The following is a 19,737-nucleotide window of genomic DNA, read 5'->3' as shown; positions in this document are numbered from 1 at the left end:
CAAATCTTCTCTTGAATACGGGGTGGGGGGCGGGGAGACAGTAATCTGAAGAGGCAATTTTGTGCTAGAGACATTCATTGCTACATTTCGGAGATGTCTGTTACCTCAAAGTTTGATTTAAACTTGCCCTAGTTACAGGTGAAAGTCAGAGAAAAGGAGCTTCTTTATCACACCTTTTAATCAGTTCAACCATACCCCTAACTGTAGTCAAAATTTTGTTCAGTCAAAGTGCATGTTCATTAAATACTCTTCCGTTTTACACAAGGAGGATGTCCATGACAGCAATAAAGAGCTTTGCAACTTTCAGCTTATGCAAGAATAAAGACTTACCACAGCTTGACCTAGTGTACATCCACCTAGTCCTATCTGACTGGATTAAACTGAAGAAGCAGATTTCAGGTTTTCAAATTCTACTAGCAGCCTGTTATTTAAAATCAGAATCTCCCTTCCCTCCCTCCCTCCCTCCCTCTCTCCCTCCCAAAAGTATTAGATTCATTTGAAAGGTTAACGAGACATTTCCTCAAAAACTGGAAAAACCCTAATCAAGTAATAGTAGTGTCAAGATTTGAACAGCACACAGACCTGTCTATCTCATTACAGTGATCTGGAAATTGGTCAAGAGAAATTCTGTGACCTACTTCATAGCTTTCAAACCATGGGGAGCAAACAGACAGTTTCTTTGTGCAGCATTTGCTTCCTCTCACCAAAACTTTTCTGAGTATTAGGTGTTGTCCAGGGACTTTCTTATCTGTGTGACTCCCCTTGCTCAGTCTGTCACCACAGAGAGAGTCCATTTAATCATTTTTCAGTTTTAGATAAGTTGTAAATGTTTTTTTTCCTGCTAAGGCATCTTTGGGCCTAGGGAGCTTCACAAAGTTTGTAGAGTTTAAGACAGTCCCCAAAACTCAGTTGTTTGTCATGAACCTTGAGAACTACGACCAGGACACAGAAGCACATGCAAACATGTAAGGAAACGAGTTGTTGGAAACTGGAGATGAGGCTTCCTCTTTCTCAAGTACATTAAGTAGAAGGCACTGCTATGACTGCAGGGTGGACAGGCCCACTTGAATCAGCAGCATCTACTGCAAAACCCACCTCGGAGGCCTCTATGAGTACTTATATGGCAAAACCACACAAGTCTTATGGTTGCTGCAGTATCACTGCTGCTGGTTCTTACAACAGCTAGTTCAAAGTAACTTGAGAAAGCTTTCACTCTACAGTATTCGCAGGAGTATTTGCTGTGTAAGCTGAATGTCCCACAGAGAAGGTCAGTAGACTGTGGAAATACAAAATCAAGACCAAGAACTGTAACAACTGAGGGAAACTTCCACAATAGGTTATTAAGCACAATTCTTGATGACAGATTGTACTGGTTACAGTGTGTATACTAGCCTGCGGTTTGGGCAGACATCATACTCAAGGCTTTCATTTGGGGGCCTGTGAGTGAACAGCATCTTCCCATGGGGTTCTCAACACAGCACAAGGCTTTACAGGTTAAAAGCAGCATGTATTATACATGACATCTGTGTGCACTGCTCCTCAAAAGCAAGCTACATTGAGGGATTAGAAAACCAGCAACCTTTCGCCATAAATTCCCCTCTCCCGGTCCCCTGTCCCCCCCACCTTTAATAGTGCTGTCTACCGACACGTTGGCTTTGGTCATCTTGCCATAACAAAGCGAGCACGCCAGTCTGTGTCATACGTGGGCTTTCAGCCGCTAATTAACATGAGGCAGCCACGGGAGTTTCTGAGAAGCTGAGCTCTGATGTAACCCAATGCCATCCACTTGAAGCTTTTAGACGCTCCAGCCATACATAATTTATTTTCACCAGTCACATGGCAGTAAAGCTCATTTTGCATAATGGGTACTTGCAGTGGAAAAGTGCTTACAGGGTTTCAGTGGAGCAGACAGCCCTTTCATCTATCTATATCAAAGAGAAATTAAACAATTATGGGAGTTTACAGCATTCTCGTAGAAAACTCTGAAAATAATGTTTTAAAGGCGTGCAAAACCTATTAAGACAGCACTTAGGCCATTGAAATGTGCTGCCGCGCGGTTGTTCATTTACGCCCCTGCCCGGCGTCGTTGTTTCTCCCGGTTTACACACCGTTCATTGCCTCACCTGCCGTTCCTGGGACATTCGCGCTTAGCCACGGAGGGCTCGGCGCCGGGATCGGCTGCGTGGCGGGGACCCAGCCCCGCGCCCAGCCTGCAGCCCACGCGTGACCGGGCGCGCAGGACCCACGCCGCTCAGACACCCCCCCCCCCCCCCTTCACCACACCCCCCCAAACACCCCACACACACACACCGCACACACACACCCCGCAGGGTCTCGGCGAGGAGCGGCCGCGGCAGGGCCGGCTGCATGCGCCGCCGCCCCGCGATCGGGACCCGCCCCGCCACCGGGCAACCGCCGCCCCGCCCGCCGGTCCCCAACGGCCCGGGCCGGCCGAGATGGCCGAGAGCAGCCCCATCTCCCTCCTGCGCTGCACCATCGTCCGCTGGTGCGTGCTGCCCCTTTCGGACCCCGCCGAGGCGGAGGAGGGCGGGGGGGGGTGCGCTGCTGGTGTCCCCCACTAGCCACAGGGCTCGCAGGACCGGCCGGGTGGGCTTGCTACAGCGGGGGTGGGAGTCCCACTCGTAACGCTTATCGCAGTTTGGTAGGACGAAAGTCTGGTTTGCTGTAAAGGCCCCATCATCTCGGTGGTGCATAATCGATGCCGTGAAGGCAGGGAAATTTCCCTGGAAGTCCGTCTCCACCCACTCGAGGAGATGCTGTGGGGCAGCTGGTGAGGACCGTCCTCGTGGCGGGTGTCCACGGGTAGCTGCGAGGCTGCGCAGCTGGTGGCGTGCTGGCACTCAGGGTGATGCTGACATTCTCCCAGGTTATGTTTCCTTGAGGTGAAGGTAATGGTTGAACTCCCCAGTGAGATACTTTTTGTGGTGGAGTAAGATTGTCACCATCCTTTTCTTTGAAAAAATCATCATCTGTCGTGTGACAGTCAACGAGAAACCAGGGTTACTTTCCCTTCTTTCCCCAAGCACAGATGAGTCCAGCTAGTAATTGGTGCTGAAGCTTTGTGTGAAATAGTAACAACACATACAAAGGAACTTTTAACTTGACAGCAAGTAATCTCAAATCTTTTAATTCCCCCCTTGGTAATACCTGAGCAGCGGGAGTTAGTCTGTGCTTTTGCTGTGATACAGATACCACTGCCGAAGGAAGGACTGAGGAAGAGATTCACCCAACGTCATCCAACAAGTTTCAGACACTGCATAAAACTGAATCACAAACAATCCTTGAAAGGATGAACTGATGATTTTTTCATCACACCAACATTCTGAATCTTTCATGTTTTGAAAATTTTTAAATATTTAGCTTTAGTGGATAGAAAGTAGGAGATAAACAGAGAAAAATGTTTTTCCTTTAACCTCCATCTTCCTCCCTGACCACTCTTTCCTTTTGATTTTATTGTCTTTATTAACAGTTTTGTTTCGATGCATGCCAGAAACACTCAGGTTTTGAGAACCTTGGGGCTAATAGGCAAGAAGATGAGCGCTGTGCTCTTTTCTGTGTGGATTTTTTTTCCTGATAGACAGTATTTTTGTATTATGTGTCAGCACTAAGAATGTGTTTGACTTATTTGAAAAAGGCTGGCAGTTTAATAGACGATAAATTCACTAATTGAAATTCTGAGATATTTTGTCACTAAATAGTTAAATGCTGAGGCAAAACTATTGGTAGAAACCAGCTACTGAAGCATGAATTAATTTCTGCTGCACTTCCAATGACTCTTGTGGTGTTATATTAAGGATGAATTTGGACTTAGGTTTAATCTCCTCTGGGACTGCTCAATTACGAAGGGCTTTGAGATGGTTGCTCTAGAAGAAACAAGCATTTCTGCCTGCTGGGAGGCAGAGCCCAGTCAGGACTCTTATCTAGAATAAATTTCATTTACCTTTCAGCCCCATGATGGGAAATACCCCATTAGTGCAGCAGATCCCATATCTTTGGGGCAGGTTCATGCTCACATCTTGCCGTGAAGCCTGTGGTGGGGCTGGAGGTGGTGAGGAGCTGGCCAGGAGCGGGGCACAGCTCAGCCCCAGTGCTTGGCAGCACCAGCCTCCTGGGTTGGTGGGGGAGAAGATGGGGTCCAAGAAGGTAAAAGCGAGGCATTTTGGGGCCTTTTGCTAGGGAGAGGGAAACCTGGGGAAGGCAGTCAGCCTTCTTCCCTGGAGAAAGGGCAGAAGGCATGAATAAAAGGTGTGGTAGACATTGTCAGGCTGCACAGCCATCATCTTTCTTGCTCAGTCTGTTCTAGCAAGCCAGTTTGCTGAAGACCTTATCCACGATCTACTGCCAATACAGCTAATACAGAAAGATAAATACTGGGTTGCCTGAAATCAGGCTACTAATAAAAGAGAGGATGCTGATTTAAAATCCAGCTGGCTTATCTTCTCCTGGTGATTATGAAAAGTCTGCTTTCCCAACCAACTTGATTATCAGCAAAGGCACAGTGAGTAACTGGCACTGTGCTGCACTAGCATTCAGCTGATAAATTAATTAAATATGCATAAACCATTTGGTATAACGGAAGCAGAGTCAGAAAACACTGTCATATGATCAGTGTGTCATGCTTTGAAAATTAATCTCCTCTGCCTCTTTGCTCCAGCTTTGCTCCCGTATTTGTACTGCAGGAGGCTGTTACCTTCTGACATCGAAACCATTGGCATTATCTCATAATTAAAGGTCTTTTTTTTTTTTCTGGTGAAGGTAATACCTTAGGCTCATAAGTAACTAAGTTTACATCTTCCTCACCTTATTCACACGAGGAGTTGCATTTACTTGACTATGGCCATTCTGATAAGTAGGATGAGTAAGGGATTTAGCCAAAGGATGAGTATTTAAACACCTAAACCAGCTTTAGTACTGGCAATTCTGTTACATAGTAACTGTAAATTAAAATTATGTTCTCTTATTGAACTTGTGCTAAAATCAGTGAGGTTGTATGAGAACAGGATTTTGTCCTTCATAGTTCGTGCACTCTCCATCCCTAAACATCATATTGGACATTTTAGATGGAAAAATTCTCATCATATTATCTTTGGTATAGTGGAGAACTCTATAATTAGAAGATCAAAGGTACATCCTATTAGAGACATGTTAATATTTGATGTATTGGTGTTGATTTTATAATTGTATTACTAAGTTGGTTTTTTTTATTAAAAACTATCTAGTTAATTTATTATCAGAGTCTCCCACGACCTCTCTTACACTCTGGAAACCAGGAAAGTAGAACTTAAAAAGCTAAAACCAAATATAGAATATATATATATACACACATGTAAGAAGTATATTTTTTTCCCCAGAATACAGATTAACATAAAAATAGTAGCTCTTTTTTTTTTTGATTCTATGCTTCTATAGAATCATAGTAACTGTTACAGAGTATACCATAAACCTGGTGACCTATTACAATCACAGGCTAAAAATTCTTTCTTCTAATTCTGACATAAACCCATTGATTTTTTTTTTATTTTAAAGGATAGCTGATAATTTCCATTTGTGTGAAGGATGCGTTGTACCCAGATGGCTACTATATGAATTATGTATGGAAAGCTGCAGTCCAAATGTCAAGTATCAAGTAAATTCAGCCACCTTTGGAAAGGTACAGAGTAGATAGGATATGTAAGATAAGAAGCAGAGATACCTAAACAGAAAATCTGGTTATCAAATATATAAACTGCATATCAAAAGAGATTAAGTAACAGAGAAGAGTGAACATGTAATGTATTATGGTTGTGTCTTTTCTAATGTATTTCTGGTAAGCCCTCTTGTAGACACTTTTTACTAGAGAAAATTCTTTGTGGTGCAGTTTATTTTCTTCAGGGAACTGGTATATGTTATACTAACAAGGATTTCTTTTGCCAGTATATTTTAGAAAGCTTTACCAGGGTAAACAGCGCAAAGTTAATAGACTTGTCCTGAGAAGCTGATTCTTCTGTCCTTAAAAGACCCCTCTGATTGTTACATAATTTTGTACTTTCCTTTTTAAATACACTTACGGAGAATTTTCTCCAAACACACAATAAAAAAGTTGTTATAGAATCATCCAAGCAAAACAAATGCAGATGTAAAACCCAATCTTCTTCAAACAGTTCCACTTTTCTAATACCTGGAGGTTGATACAACCCACAGAGCAATTACCACTTAGAAATGCCAATTGCAACAAACACTCATAGCTATTCAACTTTGTTTAACAAATTAAGGAAGATAGAATGCCTTGTGATTATTTGTTGCTCAAGACTTTTTGTTCAGAATTTCCTATTTTACTGCTAATATTATTCTATTAGTGCCCATAGTAGGACCTACTAAACGTTTTTTTAACACAAAACCAAAATAATTTAAGTAAAAGTTGTACCTGAAATCAATTTCATTTGTGCAGATAACCTCATTTTATGAATAATTTATCTCAATTCACTTGAATCTATTTTTTTTTTACTGGGTAAGTTAAATCACACTTACTTAAAATTAAGATTTGAGTGAGTGATCCAGTATGATTTATTATGATAGCTTAATGGATCATCACCCATCAGCCAAGCCCATGGGTTGAATGTGCCTGGCTGATGGTAGATGTCTGCTGTGAAGCTAGTCACCTTAAAATCTCTTGGTAGTCAATGGAGAGAAATAAGAAGTTACATATTGTTCCTCTCACCCTAAGTGGGTCATCTCAGGCAGCCCGGATGAACTGTGCCTCAGAACTGCCTGTTTTTCTCCACTGACTACAGACTCTGCAGCAACTAGCTTAGACACCTCCACCTTGTAACCACGTAGGTAAGATTAATCCCATCCTGTCTGTACACTTTCAGGTGCCCCAGCATGATTGAGTTACCACCTGTAAGCTAAGCCTTCTTGTGGTTTAAATTAATGTATTTTACTTTTAAGTTGGGACAGGCATGGATGAAGCATGAGTCTGGTCACGCAGAAGAGCTTAGCTGATGAGACATAGCTGCTGTAGGTTGGTGCTTGCAACTGTTTGCTCACAGCCTTAACCCACCCAGTGCATTGCAGTGCAAGTCAACACATCCCAAGTGAGCAAGCTGCGGTGAAGCTCACCAATGGCTTGAAATGATTTATCCTTCTGCAGCAGAAGGTGGGACCATGCACGAAAAGGCTGAGGAGGGCAGGAACTGCAGCAACCCTGGTTTAAACTAAAGGTGCACATGGAATTGGTTACCACAGCCTAGCTAATGGAGTGAGCTATTAATAATTCATCAAGCTGTAGTAACCTGACTGCATTACATGCATGTAGACTGTAAGGACTTTCGCAGTCAAGCCCCACGTGAATCAAACTGTGATGATTTAAGACACCACTAGTCTCATCTGCCCTATCCCTCTGCCCAAATACACCACCATCTCTGTAGAAGTATGGAAAGAAGTATGTATCTCATGCCACAGAAGCCCCAGTTTCATAGGCTGTCCTTCTAGGAGAATGGGATTATGCTAGAACACCAGCTTGAGAAAGGGAGCAGCTGGGGTGGGTGCACACAGAAATGTGCAAAGAACAGGACAACTCCAACACCATTAAAACTTGAGGTGCACATTAGTGTGAGTTGGGAAAATTTGACCTTTAGCAGGCCTTTGGACCAGCAAAGTGCACTTTGCATGGAGTCCAATCTTTGCACTGCTGAGTGAAGGCTCCTCTTGCTCCTCGCTAATGTTGAGTACTCAGCCCTCTGTTCCTGCTATATAGGAAATATTAGCTCCAGCTGTCCTGGATTAGTCTCTGTCTTAACAGAACAGCTCATGCAGAATAATCATAGTGAAGTGCATTATTACCCTGGCAGTATCTTATTACTCTGTGGGGCCTAACCTTAACAGATGCTATGTGACCTCAGTTCACATTGACCACCACGGTGGTCAAAGGTTGCTTTGCAGCTTGATGATTTAGGTCCTTTTAAAACAGATAAATCAGGCCTTATCCTGCAAGTACTTCTGGCAAGAGTGAGTGGGTAGGCGAAGTCCCTTGTGTAAGTCCTACTCGAATGAGTAAGGCTTGGAGGACTGGCAGAGTACTGGAGAACCACAGCACCTTCAATTCCCCTAGCTGATATACCCCACCTGACTGTGGGTGGTCTCCTCATTTGTGCACTGACCATGTTTCAGTGCAAGGTAAAACAGAGTAGTCTAAAAAAATTCCTGAGGGAGGTAATCCCTTAAATTACTTAGGTTTTGATCCACAAAAGCCTGATTGAGTTCAGTTCAACAGTTACCATTTGAGAGGTAAGAACAGGTATTAGCCTGCAAATGATGGAAAGCAAAGGAAGTGATTAAGGAGAAAAAAATGTAGCAGATATGTTTTCATGTTTTAGAATGAATTTGCCAAGCATCTCTAATTTTCTGTTTGTTTTTTTCAGTTTATTCGGTTAGTTTTCCCAGGTCTGGGGACAAGAAGACTGGGCTCAAGAGGGAATAGCAGGTATTGGTTTTGCTTCCTTCTGTTTAAATAAGCTATTTATAACTGTTCTAATAACATTTTTAAATGGCTGAATGTTCAGCTCCAGCACTGTAACACAGAAGCTGAATTTTTGGTTGCAAGTCTGTAATACATGGCAAGATCCAAAGTGATTCATGATGTCACCAACTACATTAAAATAGAGTTAATTCCATGAAAATTACAATGTCAGAGCTGCTTTGGTAGGGCATAAGCTCCAGATCAGACTGGTTTTAAAAACAATAGAGTTCCAATTTGTACTGGCTATTGTACTGTACCGCATGGCTTGCATGAGGCATCTGCCAGACATCACAACCTTACTCAGAGCTCTTGAGACACCAGGTCAGAAAAGGCTGGCTCCAGGATGCACGGGGGTGGCAGCCGCTTAATAATGTCTGTGTTGTGCTTTTCATCCTTTCACATATCTGTGGAGTGACCCAGCAGGTACTGGTGGTCAATGGAAATGTTGTAAACAGTTGAAAAACATTTAAATCAGACCACCTCAGATCCTCCTCCTATATGTGCTTTCTTTTCTTTTCCCTCTCTTCTAGAGCACAGAGAGTTCAATACTCTTTCATTGAATCAATGTCCAAACTTATAATCACACTCTGAACATCCAGACTGGAAAAAAGGATGTTTTAAGGGCATTGAGACTCAGTAATTTTACAAGAACCTTGAGTAGCTGTCAGGTATTGGCTTTGAGACTGACATGCCCTTACTTGATCTGAGACTTTTCTCCACTAGTCTGGACTTGCTTGATCCAGCAAGATCCTTTATTTTGGGAGTGCCTCAGCACAGACACTCCCAGGCTTCTCCTCATAGCTTGCAGGATTTGGGACAGTGCATGGCAGTCCCCAGCCTCCATGCTTTCTCTTCCCATCAGCAGAAGGTTACCATCTGCTGGCTGCCGGTGGCCCAAAACCCCTGCAGGGGCGGCTCCCCTGGCTTCCCAGGGACCCAGCCTAGGAAGAGCCAGCTGATAGCCTCTGGGTAGCCCGGATGGCGACTCCGCTGCTCACCAAGATCGGGATAAACCGTAGAGAAGATCTGGCAGGTTTCTTGGCTTTTAGCTTGCCATGACCACTGATGGGCCAGCCAGTCCCTAAGCTACTGTGAATGGCTGTGAAACAACTACACTAAATCCTTCAACGTCCATGGAGATACGGGGTCCTCTACCAGCTGAGACTCTGGTCCCTGACTTCTCTAGCTGTCATCTACAAATCTGTTGCGCCCCATTCACTGGCTTAAGCTTTTTCCATTTAGGAGAAAGTATCATTCCAGGAGAAAAACTGTTAAAAAAGAGTTTGTGAAGAGTTTGTGCAATTATCTTCTGTTAGGGAAAATAAATCTACAAGAGAATTAAAAAAAAAATGTAGCTTTTTTTACTTGGCCTTTTCTTGTTTAAATAGAATGGTAACCTGCTTTCAAAGGAGGAATATGAATTATCTGCTGACTTGTTGAAAATCATGATTGTCTGTAGCAGCCGAAATAACGAGTCAGAGTGCTCTCTTTTTTTTTTCTGCAGGGCAGGGGCCGTTTATTCTTACAATAGTACATACTTATGCTCTCGCCAAAGCTCTTACTTCATAATTAGCAAATCAGCAATTAGACAGCTATCAACCTTTTCTCCTATCAACATAAGACCACTCTAACACGCGCTGTGCAGACCAATCAACTTCTTGTTCACGCGCTGTTCACGCAGCAGTAACTTTTCACAGTTCAGTGTTACAGCTGTCCGTTGTTTTTCCCTGCCACCTTGGCACAACTCAGCGGTTTCTTATCTTTCTTCCAAGGCCTGTTTCTCATCAAAGCCCTTCTCAGGGGCTGCGCAGAGCTGACAGGCCGATGTCTCTCCCACAATTGTCAGGGGTTTTTTTTATTTTCCAGGTATTATTATGATGGAATAGCTATCAAGAAGAACTCTTCCTTTTATGCACGCTATTGGTCTCTTCTGTGTGAAAAAGAGTATCACAGGTTTGGTTTTTAAAATGTTTTAATCATAAAAAGTCATATGACGGTCTATATATTGTCTGTCCATAGAAGTCTGTAAATCATTTTTTGAACACTGACAATAGTATTATATTTTTCTTACTACTATACACACAATAAAAGTGCTGTGCCATTAAGTGCTGCACCCTAAATGTGCCCTACCTAATCAGACTTCCTTGAATTGGATATTTTAGCCCTGTAGATCTTAAGAGCAGGAACTCGTGCCAAACCTAAAATATATATTGAGACTCTAATATATATTATATATTAATATAATATGATATAATATAATATAATATAACATAATTATATACTATATTAATACATTTCATATATATATTAATATATAGCATTAATATATTCAGACTCAAAGTGGGAGCTCAGATAAACATATTGAAATCGCTTCATGACATTGTAGCACCTTCCTTATTAAATAGTAGGCTGAAGAGACAGGTATTAAAAGTATAAATGACTGCACTGTTTTGAAATGCAATCATGCTATCTGGGTTTTTTTACTACGTGACACAATGAGGCATATTACTTCAAAAATACTTCCTTCACTTTGTTTTAAAAATTCAATTTTAAAATCACCTCTTGTAAGGGAACAACAATGAGAAAATGTATGAGTATAAACTGATTGAAAAAAATAAAAGTCTAAAAATAATTGATGAATGTAAGATACTTTGGCAGCCTAAGCTGTAGACATGAGCATGGTCTGGTTGTGGTCAGGCAAGGAAGAACTCTCATGGTTAAGCTCCTGGTTGAGATAAATCACAGGCTTGCGTTTCTCACCAGAAAGCAGAAAGGGAAATGCTGCCACTCCATAACAGTTTTACACTCCTTTTAAATACACAGGAGAAGAAAAATAGGTGCAGCCAATGCCTTGGACTTTGGAGACCAGGCTTGTATCCTCACTTTTACAGACTAGTACATTACTTTGATGTATGGATGGATAAATTCTGTACTTTGTTTTCCATTCTTTAATATGGAGATATAGTATTTTTCTAAAGCATGAATGTTAGAGGTATACAGGTCAGCCCATTAAGCACCCAGGTATTCTAGTGATGATGAAATTGTTTCAGTGTCTGTGATATTTTATACTACAGTTACTTAATTGAGTGCATGTTCTGCAAGAGCATGTAAAAATTATACCCATAGGTTTGTTGCCTTTCTCCGTGAGTTTTATAACAGAGTAGTGTTGCAGAAGTCCATAGAGTGACAATGGTAAAGAATGGGACAGGGTAGAGGATCTGGTTCTGCAGATGATCAAGTGGCAGTCGGTTGTTGTGAGACCAAACAAATTATTCATAGGCAACTCAAGGATCATTTCCTATAAGACTCTTACTGAAGTGTTATTCCTCACTACCTGTGCACTCAGTATAACCAGAACAGGCCTAAGATTTGACATCCATAATGAGGAAAGGTGTTGGCCACTGTTCAAAGAACATTGCAGGTCTCTGGCTGAGTCTCTGATGGTCTTTCTTCTTCAAGGAAAGAAAGGTGTTTCCCTGCAACGTCACTTGAAAACATCAATCTTGCTGGGCATAGTAGGAGAGCTGCTAGTTCTGGTCAAAGAATAGATGAGAGAAAAAATAGAACAATTCGAATTGTTGCTCTTTTTCCTCCCAGCATAGAAACATGAGGAAAAATTACAAAAGGTAGGAGGAACCAAGGAAGCGATGTGGGCTAGGTGCAGAAACAAGGACTTTAGTCATTGTTGGGAGCCAGAAGCACCACATATGCCAGCAGAGCTTGTGTCCTTGGCCCTCCTCATGGAAACCAGCCATGCTCTCTGATGGGCTGGGGAACACGCTGTAGCCCATGCTTAACCATGGAGGAGCTGCTGCACTGTCTGCAGGCCTCCCTTTTCTCCACCAGCTGCCAGAGGCGCTTGCCCAGACACCTACTCCTAAAAAAATATATTTAATTTGGTCAAACCAAGGAAAAAGAGGTGTATTCCAGGGAAAGGGCTGACATCAACCAGCCATCTAGAGATCCTGATATAGTTTCTTGAGATAACTTCCCAGATTTAAAAAAAAAAAAATCAAAAGATAAAGATTGTATTCAGACAAAGATCGTCTTTCTAGTTGCAATAGAAAAGTCTCTTAAGTACAAAATTATCTTGTCTGATGCTTCCTTCATTTAAGACAGTTATATGAAGTTACTAAGCTGTTGTGTGAAGCCAGACAGCTGAAATTAGAACTGAATGCAGCCACACGTCCCTGTCCCAAGCCAACATGCAGGCCCACAACACCTGGGCAGCTGGGTGCCACAGTTACTTCTTAGTGTCTGATAAAGGACAGCAAGAAAAAATGGAGAGAAAGCAATAAAAAGCACAAAACACAGCCAGAGAAGCATGAGTAACACAACTTTGAAAGAAATAATTAGGTCACATACAAAATAAGCAGCAGCTTCAACCAAATAAGTGAGTTTGTTTCCATCTGCAGTGAGTTTTGGACGTTCTTTGCAAATAAATAGGAACACATCAAGAAAATACCTCATCTCAGCAGGGTTCAGTACTTTTTGAAATGAGAATTAATTTTTTATGATCCAATAAAGTTGATAAAACCATCAATGCCAAATCTTAGGGGTTTTTTTAATTAGAAAATTGAAATTTAGAAAAAGAGTGATGAAAACTTGAAGAATTTTCTGCCTGCAGGAACAACTTCTGTTCTCACGGAAGTAATCGTAAAATTGCAGCAATTAACTTTAAAAACTTCTCAATTTTTGAGAGTGTGTTGGTGTGGAAATTTCCAAAATACAGTGAAGAAGATTTTTGATATACCATTTCAGTGCAGTCCAAATGCTGGCCTGTGGACCAGACCCTGCTAATGGGATATACTTCTCTGCCTTGTTGCCATTTCCCTCTGTCAGAGACAGGGGATGCCTGTTTCAGTAGTGAACATGTCCTAAATAACTATTGCTCCCTCCCATGCTTGAATAGAGTTCAACATGCAGATGCTTTTTCTGTTGCACCCACCTGAAGGAAAGGTGGAGCTGGGAGCCCGGTTGAGAAGCCAAGGCATCCACCCAGCCTGCAGGTTGGCGAAGAAAAGGATGGTTTCAAAACTATGATCCACTCTCTCTAATTACTGAAAAGAATATTTCTTGACCATATTGAGATAGCTGGCAATTGACATGGTGCTGGTAGTGAGGAACTAGACCCGTGAAGGATCTGGCAGGCTGGGAGCTGTGCTTGTTGGTGTCATAGAAATGACAGTAAGATTATAATGGTTTGCCTTTGACTACAAAGAAGGCATTTGCCTTTTGACAGTAGCAGGGCCTCAGATGTATGAGTTGGCTGGGTTGGAATGTGTTCACACAAGGAGTCATGAGGATACAGCACCTGTGAGTCGGTTCATTTAGAAATCTTGGATTTTTTGAAGATATGTGTGCCACAGCTCTGATGATGATGTTATGAATGTAGTGTAAATAAACAACTGTAATCAATGAGGTGTCCAAATGTATTACAGAGATTTAAGGGAATATAGTATCTACTGATTTGCATTACAATAGGGTGCCCTCTAGGAATGGGAGGACAAGCTTTCCCTAAAACAGTACTTGTTCTGGCTCAGAGTACAGCAGCATTAAAAAAATGCTAGCAAAATTTGGTTTTGTAAGAGTTACTTTACGATTCTAGTAATAGGGAAGGTTTGGGCTTCTGACTTTCTAGTGAAGCAAACCCATGATTTTTTAATAAAAAAAAATCTGATCTGATTCTAGCAAATTAGCTTTTCTAATCTCAGTCTAATCTGACAGTCAACAGCATACACATTCACAACCCTCCCTACTTTCATTTTTCCTTTGTCCTTCCCATTCGCCTCCTCTGTTAGTCTTTTTGTCATCCCCACTATTGTATTCCTCATTTTAGCTCTAGTTCCCACCCCATAGCATCATCCAAACTCTGCAAGAGATATGGTGAGACTCCTTGTGATTTTGCCACCACCCATTTTCCCCTTCTCCCACCAACATCCTCTTTTGTGTGCTCTGTCTTTATTCAGCCTGTCTTTACCGAGGCACCGCTCTCCAGGGAAAGTGAGCAGCTCTGCCTGGCAGCTGAGCACCTCCGTGGGCACCGGGTGAGTCCAAACCTCATTTGCTAACAGTGGGAGCACATAGATGTTAGCTTTCCATAGGTATTTGCACGTAATCATCACTGAGCTCCCGTCTGGCTGCTGGGGCGCAGGAGGACCCACGCAGCACCCCTTCTCACACCTCGCCATCCCCGTGTTGGGGGGAGTGGGGAGCCAGCCTGACGCGGGAGCCAGCCCACTGGAGGAAAGCAATGCTGATATGTGTTGCCATAGTAGCAGCAGAAGAAGATACAGCTGGCCGCCTTCTCAGGGAGAGCAGGAGCTGGAAAATATTCATTAATTTTGTTTCACAGGCTTTAGAAATCTGCAGGAAGGACCCATTTCAAAGAAGGGTTATGAAACATTTCTACTTACACATTCTTCCCTTTGTCCACCCACCAACCCTAAAATATCTGGGAGAAAGAGTCAATAGGGTTCCCAAACATACCCAACGTGAATGTTGTACCCTGCATTGGGCAGTCAGTTTGGTTGTTTCTCTGGAGCACTACCTTCATGGCAGAGAGCAGTGGCGGAGGGAAAGGTAATTTTTTCAGGTGGCAAGTGTCAGTCCTATGGACAGTAGAGAAGTGAGAGGAGGCATTTTAAGTGGCTTGAGTTTTCAAGCAGATAAGCTGTTACATTTTGTCCTCTGTCCCTTCAGGACGTATGGTGGTACCCTGGTTTATAATACATGACAGCAGTGAAACCAGCACCCAGGATCTGATTAGACAGCCTGAGTGTTGGCAGTCACCAGTGGAAGCACATTTTCTACAAAGCCCCTGCCTGTCACCCTTCAAAACAGCCAAGTCCAAAAGGACCCTGGAGTTTGAAATGCCTTCAGAGACAGCGAGCAGGTGTCAGCAGCAGATGGGGGCTTGACTGGAGGAATCCAACTCTCACAGCACGTCCCTTTTACTAGCAACCTTGCCTCTCCCTCCTGTAGGATTAGCCTCAGCAAAACAGGCAGGGAGAGAGGTAGGAGATGGTAAAGCAAGAAAGCAGTCTATTGTGCCTGCATCCCTGGCTTTTCAGCCAAAAGCCAGTGGCCAAGCCTTTGCAGGTCCAAGTGAATTCTGACCGTGTGGAACATCATGGCATGTTTGCAAAGTAAAAGGGGAAAGTCAGAAATGAAATGCCATCTAAACTGATACAGGGTGCCGAAAATTTAATAACTGTGAAATCAAAGCACAAGGATGATTATGCTTTCATTATTTGCATGTTTATCATTATTATTATCATTCCAAATGAACTGCAACTCCAAATACAAACCCACTATTTTGGTGCAAGAAGTTGGAAGACATTGCACTGTTAAATGGCTAATACCTTGCCATCCTTATAATGAATGGTTCAGTTTTATCTTAAAATTAAGAAATTGGTCTTCAGACTCGTTAGAAAATCATGGGGCTGCTGAATGACAGGAAGGAGAGTGGGGTTTGTTTCCCAAATGTGATGCTCCAATCTAGTGCACTTTATCCAGTTTGAGCTCATTTTCTTACTAAATACAGAATAAATTGGTGGGCTTTTAAAGGTTTTTTTTTTTTTCTGTTGTATATTTTACCACAGTGGAAACGCCTGCAGTTCTGGAGATGCAGCTGGTTACAAGAGAAATAGCCAAAAAAAAAGAACAGTGAGTTTCGGATACATTAGACTTATAACAAAATGTCTATCTGTGTGTTTAATTAGAATTGCTATATAATAGGTCCTGATGAAATACAGTTGACCCATCATCTTCTTCAACATAATCTTTGTCTGCATAATCTCACTAAATGCTTACTTCCCCCACTCCTACTTCACCTGGTAGCTAAATATTTTTGTCGTCTTAACGTCAGCTCAAATAATTTTATCTGTGCTGAGATTGTGGCTGACAGCCCAGGTTTTGAATATTATAGGAGTTAGTGGGGTACAACCTTCCATGCCTGAGGCCCGCAGTAACAGACCCTCATGCTGCTGAGCCGGTGTCTTTTCAGCGTGCTCAGAGTCTATTGGCACAACAAGTATTTAAATACTAGGAAATGATTAACAAAAAAGAGCACAACCCCTGCTCACTGAAAAGGGCAGATGCAAGACTAACCTGTGGCCGTTTCCCCATAAGTGTGCTGTCATGGGATGGCTTGACACTGGGGTTGTTGGAAGTCAGCCAGCAGAGCATGAGCAACAAAATTATGTGGACCAAAGTGAGGAAAAAAGGAGAGACTGGATATCTGTCTTATTTTTACGGAGCACTCGGGTACAGTAATGAGTGCTCTGAAGTGGATGTAATGACAGCTGATGAGGAATGTGCCGTCACCCCGACAGCAGAGCCAACTATCTGCAGCCTTATTTAGAAGGTTACAACTGTGACATGAGTGCTATAGAAAGAAGATATGTGGAAGATATGTATAGCATTAAATATTCACTGGTTTTGAAAAGAAATTCATGTACTGTTTAGGATTTAAATATTTAGTCAGCCATGCTTGTTTCTTTCATCCACCCCTACTTTCTAAAAAAAAGGACAAGCATTTCTCTGAAGAAATACATCTTATTAAAAAATCATGTTATACAATTTCAAGAAAGTACTTAATACTTTTAACATAACTGACAAGATAATTATGATTTTTTTTTTATTGTTCAAAATAAATCCTGACTCATTGAGAGCAAGAATTTGCACTGTTCTCCATCTGTCATTTATCTGAAGACTGAACAAGAGGGATTTCGGTACCCTTGGCCTGAATTCAGCATATTCTATCTCTGGGAGCAAGAGCTAGGGAAGAAATACCCCTACGAAATGGTACGTTCAAGTATTTGATGCGCAAGTGAGTTAGCTCTTTGCCTGTGTGATCTTTTTTACCCTTTTTTTGGTTACCTTCTCCAGGTACTGCTTGCCAATGAATACTGCAGCCATTGTCAAGATATTTTACATATGGTGAGAAAGAGCGAGCTTGATAAGGTATGCCTTTGATTTAATAACACTCATTCTGATGACAGCAAACAATTCTAAGGATAAAATCGTTTCTGTGTAGCTTATTGATAGTTTGATCTAAGGTAGGTGATCATTTATAGATAAAAGGAGCATTCAGTCAAATTATTTGGGAAGTCTTAATTAACACAACATGCTCTGAGAATCTGAGTTTGTAGGCATATCCTGAGCACTCCAGGCACATCAACAGGTCTGAGCCCAGCACAAAACACAAGGCCATGGACACATACCTTTCATTATATCCACATATCCATGGCACAATTCTTTGTTTCTCTCTTCTTTCTTATGCTGCCTTGTGAGGTTCAGCTTGTTGCCTCAGGATGTTTCCACTTACGCTGGAGCCTGGCCAGGATGGGGCCAGGCAAAGAGCCCAGCTCCACTGTCATTCTTTTGCTTCTGTGCTTATCTGTGTTCTCGTACTGAATTACACTTCACCTTTCACAAGTGTAAAATCAGTGAAAATTCATAAAGGACTTTGTGCGACAGGTGGAAGACTGTATCATGTCATTCTGGAGGTCTCTTCAGCCTGAAAGAATAGCACTTATGTCCTTGACAGATGTATGCCAGCTGTTCAAAAGCTATGATAGGCAGCTATTCAAGGTACTGTAAGCACACTTATTTGTTGTAATTATGTTATTACGTGTTTATGCCTTTTTGGTAGCTCTACCTGAGGAGAAGAGCCAGCTGTTTCTTGCATGCTGTACAATGGGATTTTTGTTTATACCTCAAGTTTGTTCTTTGACTTTTTCTGAGACAGCACAGTATGGATTTTGAAAGGAGACAGTGGAATTTGAGATAACTTCCATTTTTCTGCTATATATTCCTTTGAAACTCCCTAATATCAATGGAGTATGCTGTTATAAATGTGGTCTGTGGTTCTGGCATGAGGTTATGTGATTGAAATTTTGACTGATAACTGTTTTCTAAATTACAAGAGTTATTTTTCCTTTGAGAACACTACTGCATTTCTCGGCAACATTCCATGTAGAAATATGCAGTTTTATGATCAAAATAATTTGATTCTTATTTACAGAAGGTCATTAAGTAGTGTCTAGTAATTAATTCAGAAAACTACATTTATTGTTAGGATCTTTTTCCTTCTACTAATAAAGGTAGCTTAGCTATTGTTTAATTGGAAGAAAAAACCAGGCTTTTTTACAATTAAACTATCAATACAATTTTGTTTCATTCAGCTGTAAATATCTGTAGTACACCAATCATGTGCAGCTCCATGAATTTGTATTCTAGGAAATGGAGAACATCCTACTTCATGATTTCTTGGAGGAGGTGCCTGTGCAACACATGAACTCAATCAGATTGTTCAGTAAAAATCTTGAACTTTGGCTCCTTAATGCTTTGGAAGAGTTTCCATTACTGCTCCAAACATCCAAATCTAAAGGTACGTGTGAGTAATAGAGAGATTTTCATAAAACAATCTTTGCTTAAACTGCAGAGAAGATTGTATTACAAGACTCTTACAGAAACGATTTTAAAAACATTTTTAGCTGATGTAACCAATAGTAGTGAGGACTAGAGTTGTTGGGATACAGTTGAAAATAAATAGTCTCAGATAATATGTGAGAACAAATTTAAGACAAAATTATTCCCAATTCATGGTAAATTAAAGTGTACTTGAATCTTTTTAAAGATCTGTCTCTCGCCATGATCGCTTTGGCTGTGTAGATGACTGAATAATACGCAGTCTGCCCTCTGAAATTTAGGTATTGTTCTGTCTCTTCACCTTGCAAGTGGTTTTATGCAGATAAATTAATTAATGGCTATAGTGCAGTTCAGTATAAAGGGAAAAAAAGCCATAGTCCCATAGGGAAACTATGACTCTGTCATTAGAGGAGGATTTGCAATAATCTGTACTATACAAAGGTGTGTGTATTTGTAAATATGTACATACATACATACAAATATTTATATATGATGCTGAAGATTCTGGCTAAAACATAATGTTGCTCAGTTGCTCATTGAGGGAAGACGAACTCCTCAGTTGGCAAAGCAGGGCTCCTGTGTAGAAAAAAGATTGTATTAGCATTCATATGCTCAAGGAAGACTTGCAGACAGTCTTAATTCTGGCATTTCTTACATTTGAATGCTTGACAGAGCAAACTTAGTAATGTGTTTTTAACATGTGTGTGCATGGAGGTATATGTAATTAATCAGCTGCAAACCTTTGTATCTACATCCTGGTCTTTCTGGTTTGTACAAACCTC

At 41.5% G+C, this 19,737-nt stretch overlaps 1 protein-coding gene across 1 annotated transcript in view; it reads left to right on the top strand.

Moving 5' to 3' along the window:
- The first annotated feature begins 2,456 nt into the window (after positions 1–2,456).
- The window catches only part of RFX8 (regulatory factor X8), a 33,495-nt gene continuing 16,214 nt past the window's right edge, over positions 2,457–19,737 (top strand). Inside the window, 10 exon segments of the mRNA XM_074859075.1 lie at positions 2,457–2,506; positions 5,548–5,671; positions 8,421–8,482; positions 10,385–10,471; positions 14,503–14,565; positions 16,123–16,186; positions 17,192–17,326; positions 17,411–17,485; positions 18,002–18,115; positions 18,764–18,914. Of these exon segments, the coding sequence (XP_074715176.1) occupies positions 2,457–2,506; positions 5,548–5,671; positions 8,421–8,482; positions 10,385–10,471; positions 14,503–14,565; positions 16,123–16,186; positions 17,192–17,326; positions 17,411–17,485; positions 18,002–18,115; positions 18,764–18,914 (925 nt within the window).

The sequence above is a fragment of the Strix uralensis genome, chromosome 2, assembly GCF_047716275.1.
Source record: "Strix uralensis isolate ZFMK-TIS-50842 chromosome 2, bStrUra1, whole genome shotgun sequence".
Classification (NCBI taxonomy): Eukaryota; Metazoa; Chordata; class Aves; order Strigiformes; family Strigidae; genus Strix; species Strix uralensis.
This window is presented reverse-complemented; position numbering and strand designations above follow the sequence as displayed.